This window comes from Apodemus sylvaticus, chromosome 8, assembly GCF_947179515.1.
Source record: "Apodemus sylvaticus chromosome 8, mApoSyl1.1, whole genome shotgun sequence".
In the NCBI taxonomy this organism is placed as follows: Eukaryota; Metazoa; Chordata; class Mammalia; order Rodentia; family Muridae; genus Apodemus; species Apodemus sylvaticus.
The window spans coordinates 90,559,503-90,575,090 of NC_067479.1; the positions used below are offsets into that span (position 1 = coordinate 90,559,503).

Genomic DNA, 15,588 nt, shown 5'->3' on the forward strand with positions numbered 1-15,588 from the left:
CATCATGCTAATGCATTTTTGCTCTCATTCTTTCCTCTGACCAAAGCAAGTCACACAGCCAAGTCCTAACTCCAGTGTTCAGCAGGCAGAGACAGACAGATCTGTCAGTTCAAGGCCAGCCTGCCTTATACAGAGTTAGTTCCATGACTCTATAATGAGACTTTGTCTCAAAAAAAAAGTATATTTAACTATGTTCTTTGAAATAATTGTTATAGAAATAAATTATTCTCTGTAGCATATGAGCCTCATGTAAGCATGTATCTCTCTCATTTAAAAGAAAGGATGAGAGAAAGGAATTAGCCCATTAATTATTTCAAAAACGTGGTGCACCTGTTCCTATGAATTAATCCAAGGCACTTGGAAGACAATTATACTCTGTGTTAATAACATTACCAGGCTTTTCCAGTGTGCTGCACTCCAAAGAGTACTGTGCTTCCATTGACAGCATTCACCATTACATATGCATATGGAAAACAGACATTTTCATCAGAATTACTGTAATAGTATTAAGAGATTATTATTTTTCCCAGTTTCCTTGGAAGAACATTCGCTAAATCAGATTATTTATTACCTGACTGCTCTTCTATCCGTCCTGTACATTTACGTAACTAGAATCCTCGAAAACACAAACTTCAGAATAAAAACACGATTTTATACATTAATGATCTCAAATAAAAGAGGGACGCTGTGTTAGTGCATCACTTCTTCCAAGAAAGTTAAGTCTGCGTTCTGCTTAGGAGAGATAACACTTTTTGTCCCAGTAGGTGGCCCCCTGGTGTGGCCATTAGTTGCTAATTACTTGCAAACAAATAAACAATTAACTCCTTAAGCCGCTGGCTGGGCAAGTGTTCATTGACTTGCTAAAACTTTCTAAAACAGGATTTTAATTAGTGACGTTGGAAACCCAGCCCCCTAGTCAGCAAAGCTACAAGGTGAACTGCTGGAAGATCCCCCTCTGCACACGTGGGGCAGGAGCCCTCCAGCTCCGTACGACCCAGAAGAGGATGTCTCCCAGCCTTCGGGAAGGTGCTCGGCTCCGGGAGAGCAAACCCTCACCCTGCTCCTTCTCAATCGAGAGCATTTTAGGACTGGACCAGAAAAAAGATTGTGCAACGTCAATAAGACCCCACAGACCCTGGACGGACGCCGGCGACTCGGGTACGCTGCAACTTAACCCTAAATTCGTCTGCTTCTTTCGTTTGCTCTTTATTTCACACAGTACAGGCTTAGAAATCGCTTTCTCCTTCTGTTCCCTGTATATATATAAAAGGCCTCCAACAGGGTCATAAGGGAATCAAATGCCTGCCGTAGGTAATTCTCTCCCAGAGAGAAACCAGCATTTGCTTCAGAAGACCTCTGTGTACTCTCACGTCAGGCATTCTAAATCTCTCTTCACTGAAAACTGAATGGTAGAGTCTAAAATGTCTATCACCTCTCTCTCTCTCTCTCTCTCTCTCTCTCTCTCTCTCTCTCTCTGTGTGTGTGTGTGTGTGTGTGTGTGTGTGTGTGTGTGTGTGTGTCTGTCCCCCCCCCTTCTCTTCTTATTTTGTGTGTGTGGGGGGCAGAGTTGATGGGGAGGCAATTCTTTTGTGAAACCCTGAAGAAGAATTCCTTAGGAAATTCCAAAGCAAGTTACTGAACCGACTTTTCCCCAGAACTTTGTGGAACGCAGGCAGCCTAAGATGGACCTTACTCTTCTGATTTTAGAGAAAGATGGAAACCCATGCCCTCAGGGCCCAGATCCTCCCAGTGAGACTTCATTTCCTGGTCCAGTGGATCACCCAAGGCCAGAAGACAGGGCTCCGAAATATGAAAATTATTTTTCAGCCTCAGAAACACGTTCTTTGAAAAGAGAATTGAGTTGGTACCGTGGACGGAGGCCAAGAACCGCTTTTACCCAAAATCAGGTGGGAGGATTTCTCAGCCAATAGTGACAACACAAAGGTCGTGACCAATGCCCCGGTGGTCGAAGCAGTCACTCTGGGGTCCCAGTGTAGAAGTGATGTTAATGAAAGGGTGGACACATAGTTTAATGATCTCTGGGTAATTTTTTTTAAATACATTTAGATTATATGCCCAAATTAAGTTCATCTTTCATCTGCACAAATGAAAGCCCAATTGTGGTCCCAGTGTAGAAGTGATGTTAATGAAAAGGTGGACACATAGTTTAATAATCTCTGGGTAATTTTTTTTAAATACATTTAGATTATATGCCCAAATTAAGTTCATCTTTCATCTACACAAATGAAAGCCCAATTGTGGTGACATACGATGGAATACTGTCACTTTAAAGAATTCCTTCTTGTTCTAGGTCGAACTATTGGAAAATGTTTTCAGAGTGAACTGCTATCCTGGCATTGACATCAGAGAGGACCTAGCCCAAAAGCTGAATTTAGAGGAGGACAGAATCCAGGTAGGGGCCAAACACAGTTGTTCCCTTTGATGATAACGCAGTGATGTGTCTGAGAACTGTTTTGTTTTCCTTTGATTCTAGATTTGGTTCCAAAATCGTCGAGCAAAGCTGAAAAGGTCCCGTAGAGAATCACAGTTTCTAATGGCGAAAAACCCTTCAACCCAGGTCTTCTGAAATCGGTAGAAAAGTACACATGTGGGCTTCTCTTCCAGTTGTAGAACCCAAGAAATCATTGGAAACTCCAAGTACTTAAAATGTTACAGTTTCTCTCCTGTACCTAATCTGGACATTGTCATTCTTTCTGAATCTATTGCAAATAATTTTGATTCTAGCATAGTCCATGTTATACCTAGACACTTTTAGTTATAATGAATACCCCTTTCCTATATATTTTTAATAAAAATTTTCAGAAATGACAGGTAATTATTAATATAAATTATTCTTTGAAATTTTCACAAATATACACAATCTATTTTAATCATATCTACCCGTTCTCCCTCTAACACTTTCCAAATTTACCCCATTCTCCCTCCAACCTCAACAATAACTATTTTCAAGTGAGTAAAGTTAATTTAATAAGTTACTGTGTGTATTAAAATCACTAAGCTCAGAACTAAGTGATTCTACTGACTGGTTACAACTTACAAAGTATTTCAAAAATATAATAATGATGATGATGATGATGATAGGTTTAATTTATTTTAATTAGTTTCTTTCAGGTACCTTTTGAAACGCACACCTATATTATGCAATGAGTTATTTGTGAATCTTATGTTGATTTCTGGCCGTGTGCTCAAACAAACCTACAGCACACCAATTTCAAGTTGTTATTTCTTTTAAAGTCATAACGGTAAAGTTCACACATAAGACCATCAGCTCTTACATCCACCCCATTGCACTGCACTTCCAAAAAGAACCGAGCTACAGAGCTGGTTTAGAAGGTGAAGGGACTTGCTGCCAAGCCACCCAGGTTCCATCAATCCCCCAGATCCTACACGGCTGCAAGAGAGAATCAACACTGAAAAGTTGTCCTCTGATCTCTACAAAGGCATCAGGAACATGCATGTATGTGCACACATGTGAACACATGCATGCACACACACACATGAATAAGTGTATCCTTTAACCTTTTTAAAAAATGAATAAATTTGCAAATAAATGCAATTTTTCAAATAGCTTTCAAATTCATTTAATATGACTTTTTGTTGTTTTAAGAGATAGTGTATCGAATAAAATTAAAAAAAAGAAATAGTGATCATCTAATTTGTTTCTATTTTCAGTTTAATGATTCCAATCAATTATATACTTCAGCAACATGTTAGTGTCTTTTTGCATGTACTCACATACATTATGTATATACATATTATATATATGTGTATATATGCATATACACATGTAAAACTTACACATATATGTATATCTATACATATCTAATGCTTATATGTAGGTATTATATATACTTACATAAACTTATTGTTAATATTAATGTTTATTATTATATATGTAAGTATATATACATATATTATATGTCTATAATACATAAGTATGTTATATGTAACTTATATAGTATATAAGTATAAATATTATATATACCTATATGTGTAAGTATATTATATATTATATATAAATATAAATGTTTTATACCTATATATATAAATATATGTGTGTATAGTTATGTCTATATAACTATATACGCCAGTACCATGCTACTGTCTTTTTGCATGTGCTCTGACACAGCCACTGGAAATAATAAGGTACTTCCTATGGGACAAACCATTCCTGCCCATTGAGGCTGGAACTGTGGGGCAGAAAGGGAGTCCTTTCCTCTGAAAAACAAATCAAACAACAGCAGAACCCCAAGTGTTCATTTTATAGTTAATAAAAAAAAAAATCTAACCTGGTAGGTTTTGTTTGGTCTTGAAATGTAAGTTTGAATGCTCTGTTTCTGTCCAGTGGCTGCGAGATTTCCGTTCCCTCCTCCTGTATTGAATGTTGTCTTCTCTTTTCTATCTCTCCCAATCCTCTGCCCATCCTATTTCCCTGTGACCACCAGAGTGAAGGCTTTTACTGGATTACCAACTTTTTTACCACTGCACATTTTTTCTGGGATATTTATTATTATTCATTTATTTACTTATTTATTTATTGGAAGACAGCTTGGCTCAGAACTTTATGAAATAATTTACTGCCAGCACATTGGGGGCAGAGAGCTGTGTTTTTTAGGAGTCAGTCAGCAATACACTCCTTATTCTTTTGCACTTGTACCAAGGCAGGGAAAGAGGAGAAAGAGATAGGTGAGCAGAGCTGTCTGTCTGTCACTAGAAAGGTCTGCAGATCAAAGTGCTTCTAAGCAAGACTGAGCCATTGCTCATTATTCAATTATGAGCATAATTTGCAATATCTCGCAGTGTCAGAGTTACTGTTCTCTCTCCTTCCTATCTGGTTAGTTTACAGATTTCAAGTTTTGAACAAAATGAGAAACTACTCTTGCATATTCATATTTGAGCATTTTTGAAGTAGCATTTTCCACACATTTTGACTTCAAACCCAAGCTACAGTTTGTAATTAAACCAAACTCATAGAGAGGACAAGGGGGTCTGTAAAAAATTTCACACTCTAAAAAAATGAAATAGTTTCACAAATAATAAACAACAATTAACAATCTTTAAAGGGAAAACATAAAAACTGATGTATCTGCAAAGTCTGATGAGGCAAGAAACAGATTTGATACCAGCCTCCCCTCTGCATGTCCTGACACAACACTATGTGTAAGTGACTCTGGACCCTAAACATCAGAAAGGCCTATAACTAAAATAAGTTATGTGTAAGTGATGGCACTATGTTTATGTAGCTGAAATAACAATACAATAGCATGATAATTACTAACATATAATGATGTGAGTAGCACTGGGCTCAGAAGCAGAGCACTCCCCTAGCATGTGTATGACCCTGAGTTCAATACCCAGCACTACAGAAAACAAGCTACATTGTGATTGAAATAAATAATATGTAGATGTCAGAAAAAAATTAAAATAGTTTGTAATGTTGAAAATACTGCTCAGTGGTGGTGGTGCATGCCTTTAATCCCAGCACTCGGGATGCAGAGGAAGAAGGATCTCTGTGAGTTCAAGTCCAGCCTGGTCTACAGAATGTTTTAAGATAGGCAGTGTTATACACAGAAACCATGTATCAAAAAGAAAAAAAGAAAGAAAGAAAGAAAGAAAGAAAGAAAGAAAGAAAGAAAGAAAGAAAGAAAGAAAGAAAGACAAAAACAAAAGAAAAAATGAAGAAAAAGAAATTAAATGTATATGTGATGTATAACCATTTAATTTAAATATTAGAAATAATATCTGTTTTATTATGACTCTAATAAGACAAATTCAGATTATACGAGAATATTCAAGATGCAGGATAAAACACAAGATCACCACTGTATTTCCCTTAAAACCATTCTTAGAAACCTGAAAAGGTAGTGAATGGCTGATCTTGTTACTGGAAATAACGAGTCAGTAACACTTTTGGAACTAAAATTGCTAAAATCTGTAAAGAATGTAATAACATTCAAGGGGAAACTGGAAGTTAACTTTGAGGTGGGGGGAAACAAGGAAAATGCAAAGCTAGGGTAGAATTCTCTTTCCCTTGAGAGGCTGGCTCTAATCCACAGCTTATCTCTGTGCCCTGTAATTCCAGGCCTTTGTCTCCAGCAAAGCTCGGGACAAGGTGAACAGTGGTAGCAAATCAAGCTAATGCAGCCGAGCTAATACCTGCAGTGTCTCTATTATCTAACCTCCACCCAAATGAAGTTATTTGGTCTCCAGTAAATGGCATTTGTCCTTCCTAAAGCCAGCTAGACAAAGCCTGTCGGGAAAGAGTGCTGGTGGGAACAATGGCTGTGTGTGCTGGTGGTCAGCATCGGGGTTAATCAGTGTTAATAGCAGCTTTTTTCACTTGCATCTTATCACACATCACACAAATGCTATAAACCTCCCCACTACCAAACCCGTACCACACGGCACCATCCAGGAACTCAGAAACCGGGAGGGTGAGCTAGTCCATTTCTGTGATGTGAAATCCGACTCACGGAGATATTCAGTGACTTGCCAATTCTGTTCTCCCAGTCCCAAACTAGACAAAACCTGGCTTAGCCTAGTATTAATTTTCTGTCTCCTGTTGCACTCACACAGGGCAACTCCTGGAGTCACAGAGACACCCAACCCCATGAGGGTCACTCCCTTTCCAGTTTCTTATTTTCTCAGTCTCTCCCTTCGATGCTAACAGGCCTTGGCAGGCCCGCTGGTGTCAAGGAGCTTTTACTGAATGAGTCCCACAAATGAACCCCTCACGAAAGAACTCTGCAAACTAAAAAGTTTATTGCTATCTTCTGTCTGTTGTAAAATCCCTAACTCCCAGGAACCAAACCAGTCAGTCCTTCTGCTCCTTAGTCCTCTAAGACAGCAGAGGGGACCATTTGCTTTAACTGCCCTTTACAACAAGAAATTAAATGACAATGCGGGTTATGTCCTGCTTGCCACATCAGAAACTAAGAGATAGGGACCAGGTAACTCAGTTGGTAAAGTACCCGTTGCAGTAAATGGAGGAGCCAATACAGAGGGGCCTGGCTGTATGCCCGTTGCTAGTTGGGGTTTGGATAGGGACTGAAACAGAAGATCCCTGGAGCTCCTGTAAAGTTGGTCAGCCAGCCTAGCTGAAGGTGGCCTCCAGGTTTGGTGAGAAAACCTGTTTCAAAACTAAGGTGAAAGGGCTGGCGATTTAGCTCACTGGGTAGAGGTGCCTACCACCAAACCAGACAACCTGAGTTTGATACCTGGAGACACACACGGTTGAAGGAGAGAGCTCGCTCACACAAGTTGTCCTCCACACAGCACCATGGCATGAACACACACGCATACTGGCGTGTGTGAACCCACATGCACTCAGTAAAGAACAATCGAGAGATTGAATGATGGGGATCTCTTACCTCCACACATCCATGTGCCTGCAACATTACACACATGTGTACACTAAGCTAGCAGACAGTCATGGCTAAGAGCCCGGCTCCTTCTGCCAAACCCCTGCTGAGCCACAGATGTGGAGGCAACTTTTCAGCCTCTTTTAGGCGTTCCAAAATCAGCACCGCAGTGGCTCTCTGAGTGGTGGAATCTCATAGCCATGTGGACCAGGTTGTGTGTGGTGACCATACTTTCCTCTTTACTTCTGAATGCTTGCCTTTTGATTTCATGGCCACCTCAATTCCAAGAATTCAAATGCAAAACCTAATCCCAGCGAGCTGACATTGGATGGTGGAGCCTTTGGGAAGCCTGATAAACTGAGTCTGCACCACCGCCCCCCCCCCACACACACACACACATCCCCTCCCCCAGCCTTCCCCCACCTCCCAGCCCTTCCTACCAGGACACAGACCAAAACTCAACCTCAAAGAACAAACCAAACGTATTTTTACAGAATACCCTGCCACCATAAATGACTTAGTCAAGTTGACATGTGAAATTAGCTATCATAGTATAGTAAAACCTGCTATCTTGTATGCATGTAAATACTGGATTTGTGGTATATAACTTCTATCTCAGGTTTTTTTCAGCAGTTTTGGGGATTGCACACAGGGCTTCAAGAAGACTAGACAAACATTCTATATCCTTAGTGCTTTGCTTTTATTATTTTTTTTTATTTGGTTTTTTTTTGAGACAGGGTTTCTCTGTGTAGCCCTGGCTGTCCTGGAACTCACTCTGTAGACCAAGCTGGCCTCAAACTCAGAAATCTGCCTGCCTCTACCTCCCAAGTGCTGGGATTAAAGGCATGTACCACCACTGCCTGGTGCTTTTATTATTTTTAACACAGTAAAAAAGAAAAAAAAAGACTTGATTTGCCAGGCCGTGGTGGTACTCGCCTTTAATCCCAGCACTGGGGAGGAAGAGGTAAGTAGACCTCTGAGTTCAAGGCCAATCTTGTCTGCAACCTGAGTTCCAGGACAGCCAGGGCCACACAGAGAAACTCTTGTCTCGAAAAACCAAACCAAACCAAAATGAAACAAAAGGCTTGGTATATGGGAACATGGATTACAGAGAAGGTCTGGGCAGCATCTGGATGGGCGCGGTGCCTTTTCTGAGAGAAAAGGGTGGGTCAAGGAAGGCAGAGGTGCTCTTAGAGACTGCAGTAGACGGAAGGGAACAAGGGCCAGACACAGAATATGAATGGCAGTGGTGTTGGTTTTCTTGTTCTCATGCCTGTACTGTGGGGATATTTTGGAGGTGACTAAGGCATAAGTTGATTTTTGAGATGAGTTAAGGGAAAGAAAAGCTTTTTATACTCTTGTGGTGGTTTGACTATGCTTGGCCCATGGGAAGAGGCATGATTGAGAGGCGTGGCCTTGGAGGAAGGGTATCACTCAGAGCATGGGGCCTTGAGGTCCTATGCAAGCTCCTCCAGTGCAGAGAGAGTCTCTCCCCTGGTTGCCTTAGGATCAAGATATAGAACTGTCAGCTCCTCCAGCACCATGTCTGCCTGCATGCTGCCATGCTTCCTGCTGTGATAGTAGACTGAACTTCTGAGACTGTAAGACAGCCACAGTTAAATGTTTGCCTTTATAAAAGCTGCCTTGAAAAATAAATAAATAAATAAATAAATAAATAAATAAATAAATTGCCTTGGTCATGGTGTCTGTTCACAGCAATGGAAACCCAGTCTAACACGATTGTCCTTGAAACATTTATGCTTAACCGCTGCAAAGTGTGTTTCATTAAGTCTCACATACACAGATTAAGTTAGGAGTGTCTTGCAGCAAAAACTAAATGGCATGATGACCATACTGTTTCCCAGCACGATATGACAGGTGTTTAGTGAATCTGTAAAGTAGTCAATGGGAATTGGAGCCAAGCATCCGAGAGAACCCAGGGTCAATCTCCAGTACTTCAAAAACCCTCTCAAACAACAAAATAAGGTGGGGCAGGGGCAGTAAATGGTAGGGAAAGGTAGAAAATTATCAAATAGCACTAGGCCATTGTGTGTGAGGAAAACAAATCTTAGGTTGTATGTGTTAAGTCCATGACATCTTGCTCTGCTCTGTCTTGTTTGTGAGAAGTGTGAAGTCAGTTTCTGCTACTTTTCCTCTCATGGCTGCCCACAATTTGTTATGCTTGGGGGTTGGGGATTTAGCTCAGTGGTAGAGCGCTTGCCTAGAAAGCGCAAGGCCCTGGGTTCGGTCCTCAGCCCTGTTTAAAAAAAAAAAAAAATTGTTATGCTTGTTACAATTGTTAGCTGAGGGTTATTAGGTCTACTTGCAACTTTCGTTGCAAATTCAATGTAGTTTCAAAACTAAAAGACTCTCCAACCTGAACATTTTCAATCTTCCTGTTAAAGGACTCCTGCGTGAAATGAAAAAAACAAACCAACACTTAAGTCCCAGGGCTCGAGTGGCTCAGTCAGTGAAGAATTTACTGCTCATACCTGAGGACCTGAGTTCTCTGTCTCTCTCTATCTCTGTCTGTCTGTCTGTCTGTCTATCTGTCTCTCTCTCTCTCTCTCTCTCTCTCTCTCTCTCTCTCTCACACACACACACACACACACACACACTCTCACTCCCATAATGTCAGCATCAGGAAGCCTGAGACAGGAAGCTCTCTGAAGTTCTGTGGATAGTCAATCTACTGTAATAGCAACCTCCGAGTTCAGTGAGCGAATCGGTTTCAAGAATAAAGTGGAGAGGCTGGCAAGGTGACTCAGCCAGTGAAGCACTTGCCACCAAGCCTGCCAAGCTGGCTGACTACTCCAGCAAGTTGGCCCCTGACCACCACACATGTGTTAAGGCAATTGTAAACATAGATACACACATACACACTATACACACATATATATATATGAATCCTGGCCCAATGTCAAATTCCTGCCAAATTCCTAGGAAGTGGGTCCCAAAAGTTCTCCACAAACTATGTATACAAGAAAGTTAGAAGAAACATTCAGTTGTTTTTGTTTGTTTGTTTTTCAGTTTGTTTTTGTTTTTGTTGTTTTGGGTTTTTTCACTGTATAGCCCTGGCAGTCCTGAAACTTACTCTGTAGACTAGGCAGGCGTCAAACTCAGAAATCTACCTGTCTCCCAAATACTGGGATTAAAGGTATGCACCACCATTGCCTGGCTGGAAGAAAAATTTAAATTCATAAAGGATTTTTTTTTGAGATGGGATCTTGCTATATGGCCCATACTGCCCACACTTTTGATCATCCTGCCTTAGCCTCCCATGTTCTGGGATGTAAATGTACTAGGCTCCCTGCCTAGTAACAGACTATTTATATCTGGGGCTGGTGCTTAGTCCCAGCTGCTTAGGATGCTGAGGTGGGTAAACTGTCTGAACTCAAGAGTTCAAATCTAGACTGGACAAAATAGTAAGAGGATTCTTTCTCAGCCAGTCATCATAATCCACATACAAAGCCAGAAATAGTGATAGAGATCTGAAATCCCAGAGCTCCTAAAGAGAGGCAAGAGGCAGAAACAGGAAAATCAGCTGGATGCTCATGCCTCAGCAGACCTGGAGTGCTCAGGGAGGCCCAGAGAGACTGCAGTGCTCAGGGAGGCCCAGAGAGACTGCAGTGCTCAGGGAGGCCCAGAGAGACTGCAGTGCTCAGGGAGGCAGCAGAGAGACTGCAGTGCTCAGGGAGGCAGCAGAGAGACTGGAGTGCTCAGGGAGGATCAGAGAGACTGGAGTGCTCAGGGAGGCAGCAGAGACTGCAGTGCTCAGGGAGGCCCAGAGAGACTGCAGTGCTCAGGGAGGCAGCAGAGAGACTGCAGTGCTCAGGGAGGCCCAGAGAGACTGCAGTCCTCAGGGAGGCCCAGAGAGACTGCAGTGCTCAGGGAGGCAGCAGAGAGACTGCAGTGCTCAGGGAGGATCAGAGAGACAGGAGTGCTCAGGGAGGCAGCAGAGAGACTGCAGTGCTCAGGGAGGCAGCAGAGAGACTGCAGTGCTCAGGGAGGCCCAGAGAGACTGCAGTGCTCAGGAAGGCAGCAGAGAGAGATCATCTCTTAACAAATGGAAGGAGAGGATGGACTCCCTAAGACTTATCTGCAGTATGAGCAGTATGTGTGTTGTAAAAAAAAAAAAAACACAAACTTGCACACACACACACACACCCGGCAGGGGGGGGGGCAGACGAGAGAGAGGAGAGAGAGAGAGAGAACAAATTTTTTAAAAGAAAAACAAAAACTACTGTTTTCTAAGCCTTTAAACAAATACATTTGAAAATCTTGGGGGGAAATTGCCTTTATAAAAACTTCCAAGAGGGCTGGAGAGATGGCTCAGAGGTTAAGAGCACTAGCTTCTCTTCCAGAGGTCCTGAGTTCAACTCCCAGCAACCACACGGTGGCTCTCGATCATCATAATGAGATCTGGCACCCTCTTCCGGCATCCGTCCATCCTTGAATGGCAGAACACTGTATACATAATAGATAAATAAATCTTTAAAAAAGGAAAACAAAAACAGCTTTCAAGGCAGCTAGGGCCCTGGCTCAAGGGTTAGGCCAACGTGCTGGCCTTTCAGAGGGAGCCTGAGCTAGGCTCTCACACACACAGTAGCTCACACGGGTCTCACAGTAGTTCCAGGGACTCTGAGGCCCTTTCCTGGTCGCTAAAGAAACAAGGCATGCATGTGGTACACATCAGTACACATGAAATAAAAATAAATAGCTTTTAAATAGTCCAAGTTTACAGGTTGGAGATATGCCTCTGAGGTTAAGAGCACAGGCTGCTCTTCCAGAGGACCCTGGTTCAGTTCCCAGCACCCACGTGGAAGTTTACAACTGTCTGTAACTCCAGTTCCAGGAGATCCAACACCCTCATACAAACATTCTTGCAGGCAAAACACCAATGCACACAAAATAAAAATAAATTATTTTGTTTTAATCCTATGTTTACAAAGTTTGTTTTCTTTGGAGCTAGTTGGGTTGTTTGTTTTATTTTGTTGTTATTGTTTGAGACTTGATCTAACTCTCTAATCCTAGGTGAACTACACCCAGCCTAGAAATAGAAATTTTATTTTCTTTTCTTTTTTGTAAAGATTTATTTATTTGATGTATATGAGTACACTGTAGATGTCTTCAGACACACCAGAAGAGGACATCAGATCCCATTACAGATGGTTGTGAGCCACCATGTCAGTGCTAGGAATTGAACTCAGGACCTCTGGAAGAGCAGTCAGTGCTCTTAAGCCATGAGCCATCTCTCCAGCCCCAAAATAGAAATTTTCAATACCTAATTCTTATAGAAGAAGCAGAACTTTATTTAAATAAGCACCTATTTCATATGAAAGCACCAGCTCCAGATGAGTTCCCTAAATCTCCAACTTTAAAGGTTTAAGTTCTACCAAACATGCCATAAATTGTTCTAGAAGGTTGAAAGAGAAAGGCACACTTCTAAATTATTTTATGCAGCAAGAAAAGCAAAGAAAATCTTACCCATGATAACTAAAGAATATTGATGCAAAATTCCAAATAAAATATTAGTTAACAGAACCCAACACTATTATAACAGAATAACACAGAATAGGTTTATTCTAGAAGTGTGAGATTGGCTCAGTACTAGGAAATGTATTAATATGGCATAGCATCTTAGTATACTTAAAGGGAGATCTGTATACTTATATCCATGGATCCTTGCCAATATAGAATAAAGTCAGCCTAATTAAGAATAAAGCTGGGGAGCCGGGCGGTGGTGGCGCATGCCTGTAATCCCAGCACTTGGGAGGCAGAGGCAGGCAGATTTCTGAGTTTGAGGCCAGCCTGGTCTACAGAGTGAGTTCCAGAACAGCCAGGACTATACAGAGAAATCATGTCTCGAAAAAAAACAAAACAAAACAAATAAAATAAAATAAAATAATAATAAAAAATAAAGCTGGGCCAGGTAGTGACGGCACATTCCTTTAATCCCAGCACTTAGGAGGCAGAGACAAGCAGATCTCTGAGTTCTAGGTCAGCCTGGTCTACAGAGTGAGTTTTGGAACAGCCAGGTTTACCCAGAGAAACCCTGTCTCAAAAAACCAAAATCAAATCAAAACAAAACAAAAGCATTGACTTGTGCAGAACAGAACACTACCATATAGAGTTGTTACATCTTCAATACAAGAGCCTTCTGTGGTGTGTGCTGGGGTTGAGGGTGCTGGTATCAAACCCAGGGTCTCATGTAACTCAGGAAAAATGCTTTCTACCACTGAATCACACCTCTCTCCTACCCCACACAAGTACAATATTATCTCAAGTGCTTGTATTCTAGGGAATAAAAGCTAACAGACCGGTAAGAACTGAAACACTATCAGATATGTTTTCTGTACAGAATGGAACCAAACGTACCAGTAAAGGTTAACTCTGCAAGTTTCAAGTATTCAAGCCCTGCTCGTTCCAAAGAAACTGGCCCTTGCAGGCTTGTTAGGAGATAACTTCCGAGCCCTTACAATATCCTGCCTGATAAAAGGACTTTTGTATTCCCAGTGATAAGATCTGTAAACTACTACATAATGCAAGGTGTTGTTTTAGACCACACTGCAGCAGGGTCATCTGAAAGAGGCTCTCAAACCTAAGGGACGTGGTCCCTGCCCTTGTGAGCAAGCTAATGAAACCCTAGATTCCAGGACTCCAGTGAGCCTCCCCAGTTGTCTGTCTGTACAGCTCTTGTAGAACAGGTCATCTTGAACCTTTTCTGATTTCTTTTAGATTCTGCTCTGTATACTTTCAATCTCTGCTGGTTTCTTTTCTTTTTAGATTAGATCTCAATATTCCAGTCTGACCTTGAACTTGTTAAGTAGCTGTGGATGACCTTGAACTTCTGATCCTTCTTAGTGCTGTGATTACAGATACGAGTCTGTTTTGTATAGTGCTAAAAATCAAACCTAGGCCTTGAAGCTTCCTAGGTGAGCCTCTGCCAACTGGGGCACAGCCTCAGCACTTATCTTTACTGATTTCAATCTGGTTTTTGGGTTTTTTGTTTTTTGCGGTTTTGTTGTTGTTTGGCTGGGTTGGTTTTTTTTTTTTTTTTTTTTGTTTTTTTTGTTTTTTTTTTTTTTTTTGTGGTAAAAAGTCTAATTATGAGAATACCAGCTTTTCTACTTCTGGTCAGGAGAAATAACCGAACCTAGAGAACGATCTTAGAGAATCCAACTTCTCTAAAACACTGAAGTGAAATCAGTAACAGGTATCTGGAAAGTCTTCCCAGATACTCAGAGAGTAAACACCATCCAATGATCTATAGGTCAAAGAGGAAGCCTCAAAAGAAGCTAGAAAATACTTCAAACTGATTAAAAGTGAAAATAAGATATATTAAATTTTATGAGCGCCAACCACAGAATACTTAAGAGAACAATGCTCCAGGCTAATGACATTTTTATTAAGGGAATTCTCAAGATAATAATGTAACCTTTACCCTTAAGAAAATTGCCCTTGCCAGGCAGCGGTGGCTCACGCCTGTAATCCCAGCACTTGGGAGGCAGAGGCAGGCAGATTTCTGAGTTCGAGGCCAGCCTGGTCTACAGAGTGAGTTCCAGGACAGCCAGGGCTACACAGAGAAACCCTGTCTCGAAAAAAAACCACAAAAAAAAAAAAAAGAAGAAGAAGAAGAAGAAGAAGAAGAAGAAGAAGAAGAAGAAGAAGAAGAAGAAGAAGAAGAAGAAGAAGAAAAGAGAAGAGAAGAGAAAAGAAAAGAAAGAAAAGAAAGAAAAGAAAAGAAAATTGCCCTTAAGAGGACAGAGACTGTAGCACAGTGGTAGAGTGCTTGCCTGGCATGTGCGAGGTCCTGGGTTCAGGCTCCCAGCATTGCCAAAACAACACAAATTCAAGGGGTGATGCCAGGCAGGATAGTTCCTTGCTGGGCATGGTGGTGATGGCACAGAGACAAAAGTAGGCAGATCTCTGTCATTTAAAGCCAGCCTGTCAACACAGTGAATTCCAGGACAGCCAATGACAGCATAGTGAGGATCCTGTCTCAAAGACAAAAAGAAACTGAAAGGGGCGAGGTGGTGGTGGCACACATCTTTAATCTCAGAGGCAGACAGCTCTCTGAGTTCCAGGCCCACCTGGTCTACAGAGTGAGTTCCAGGACAGCTAGGGCCACACAGAGAAACCCTGTCTCGAAAAAGAGAAAGGAAGGAAGGAAGGAAGCAAGGAAACAAGAAAGGAAGGAAGAAGG

The 15,588-nt window shown here is 41.5% G+C and overlaps 1 protein-coding gene across 1 annotated transcript in view; it reads left to right on the top strand.

Moving 5' to 3' along the window:
* The first annotated feature begins 1,004 nt into the window (after positions 1 to 1,004).
* The window catches only part of Hesx1 (HESX homeobox 1), a 36,814-nt gene continuing 22,230 nt past the window's right edge, over positions 1,005 to 15,588 (top strand). Inside the window, 5 exon segments of the mRNA XM_052190311.1 lie at positions 1,005 to 1,158; positions 1,708 to 1,907; positions 2,312 to 2,413; positions 2,495 to 2,558; positions 2,561 to 2,592. Of these exon segments, the coding sequence (XP_052046271.1) occupies positions 1,005 to 1,158; positions 1,708 to 1,907; positions 2,312 to 2,413; positions 2,495 to 2,558; positions 2,561 to 2,592 (552 nt within the window).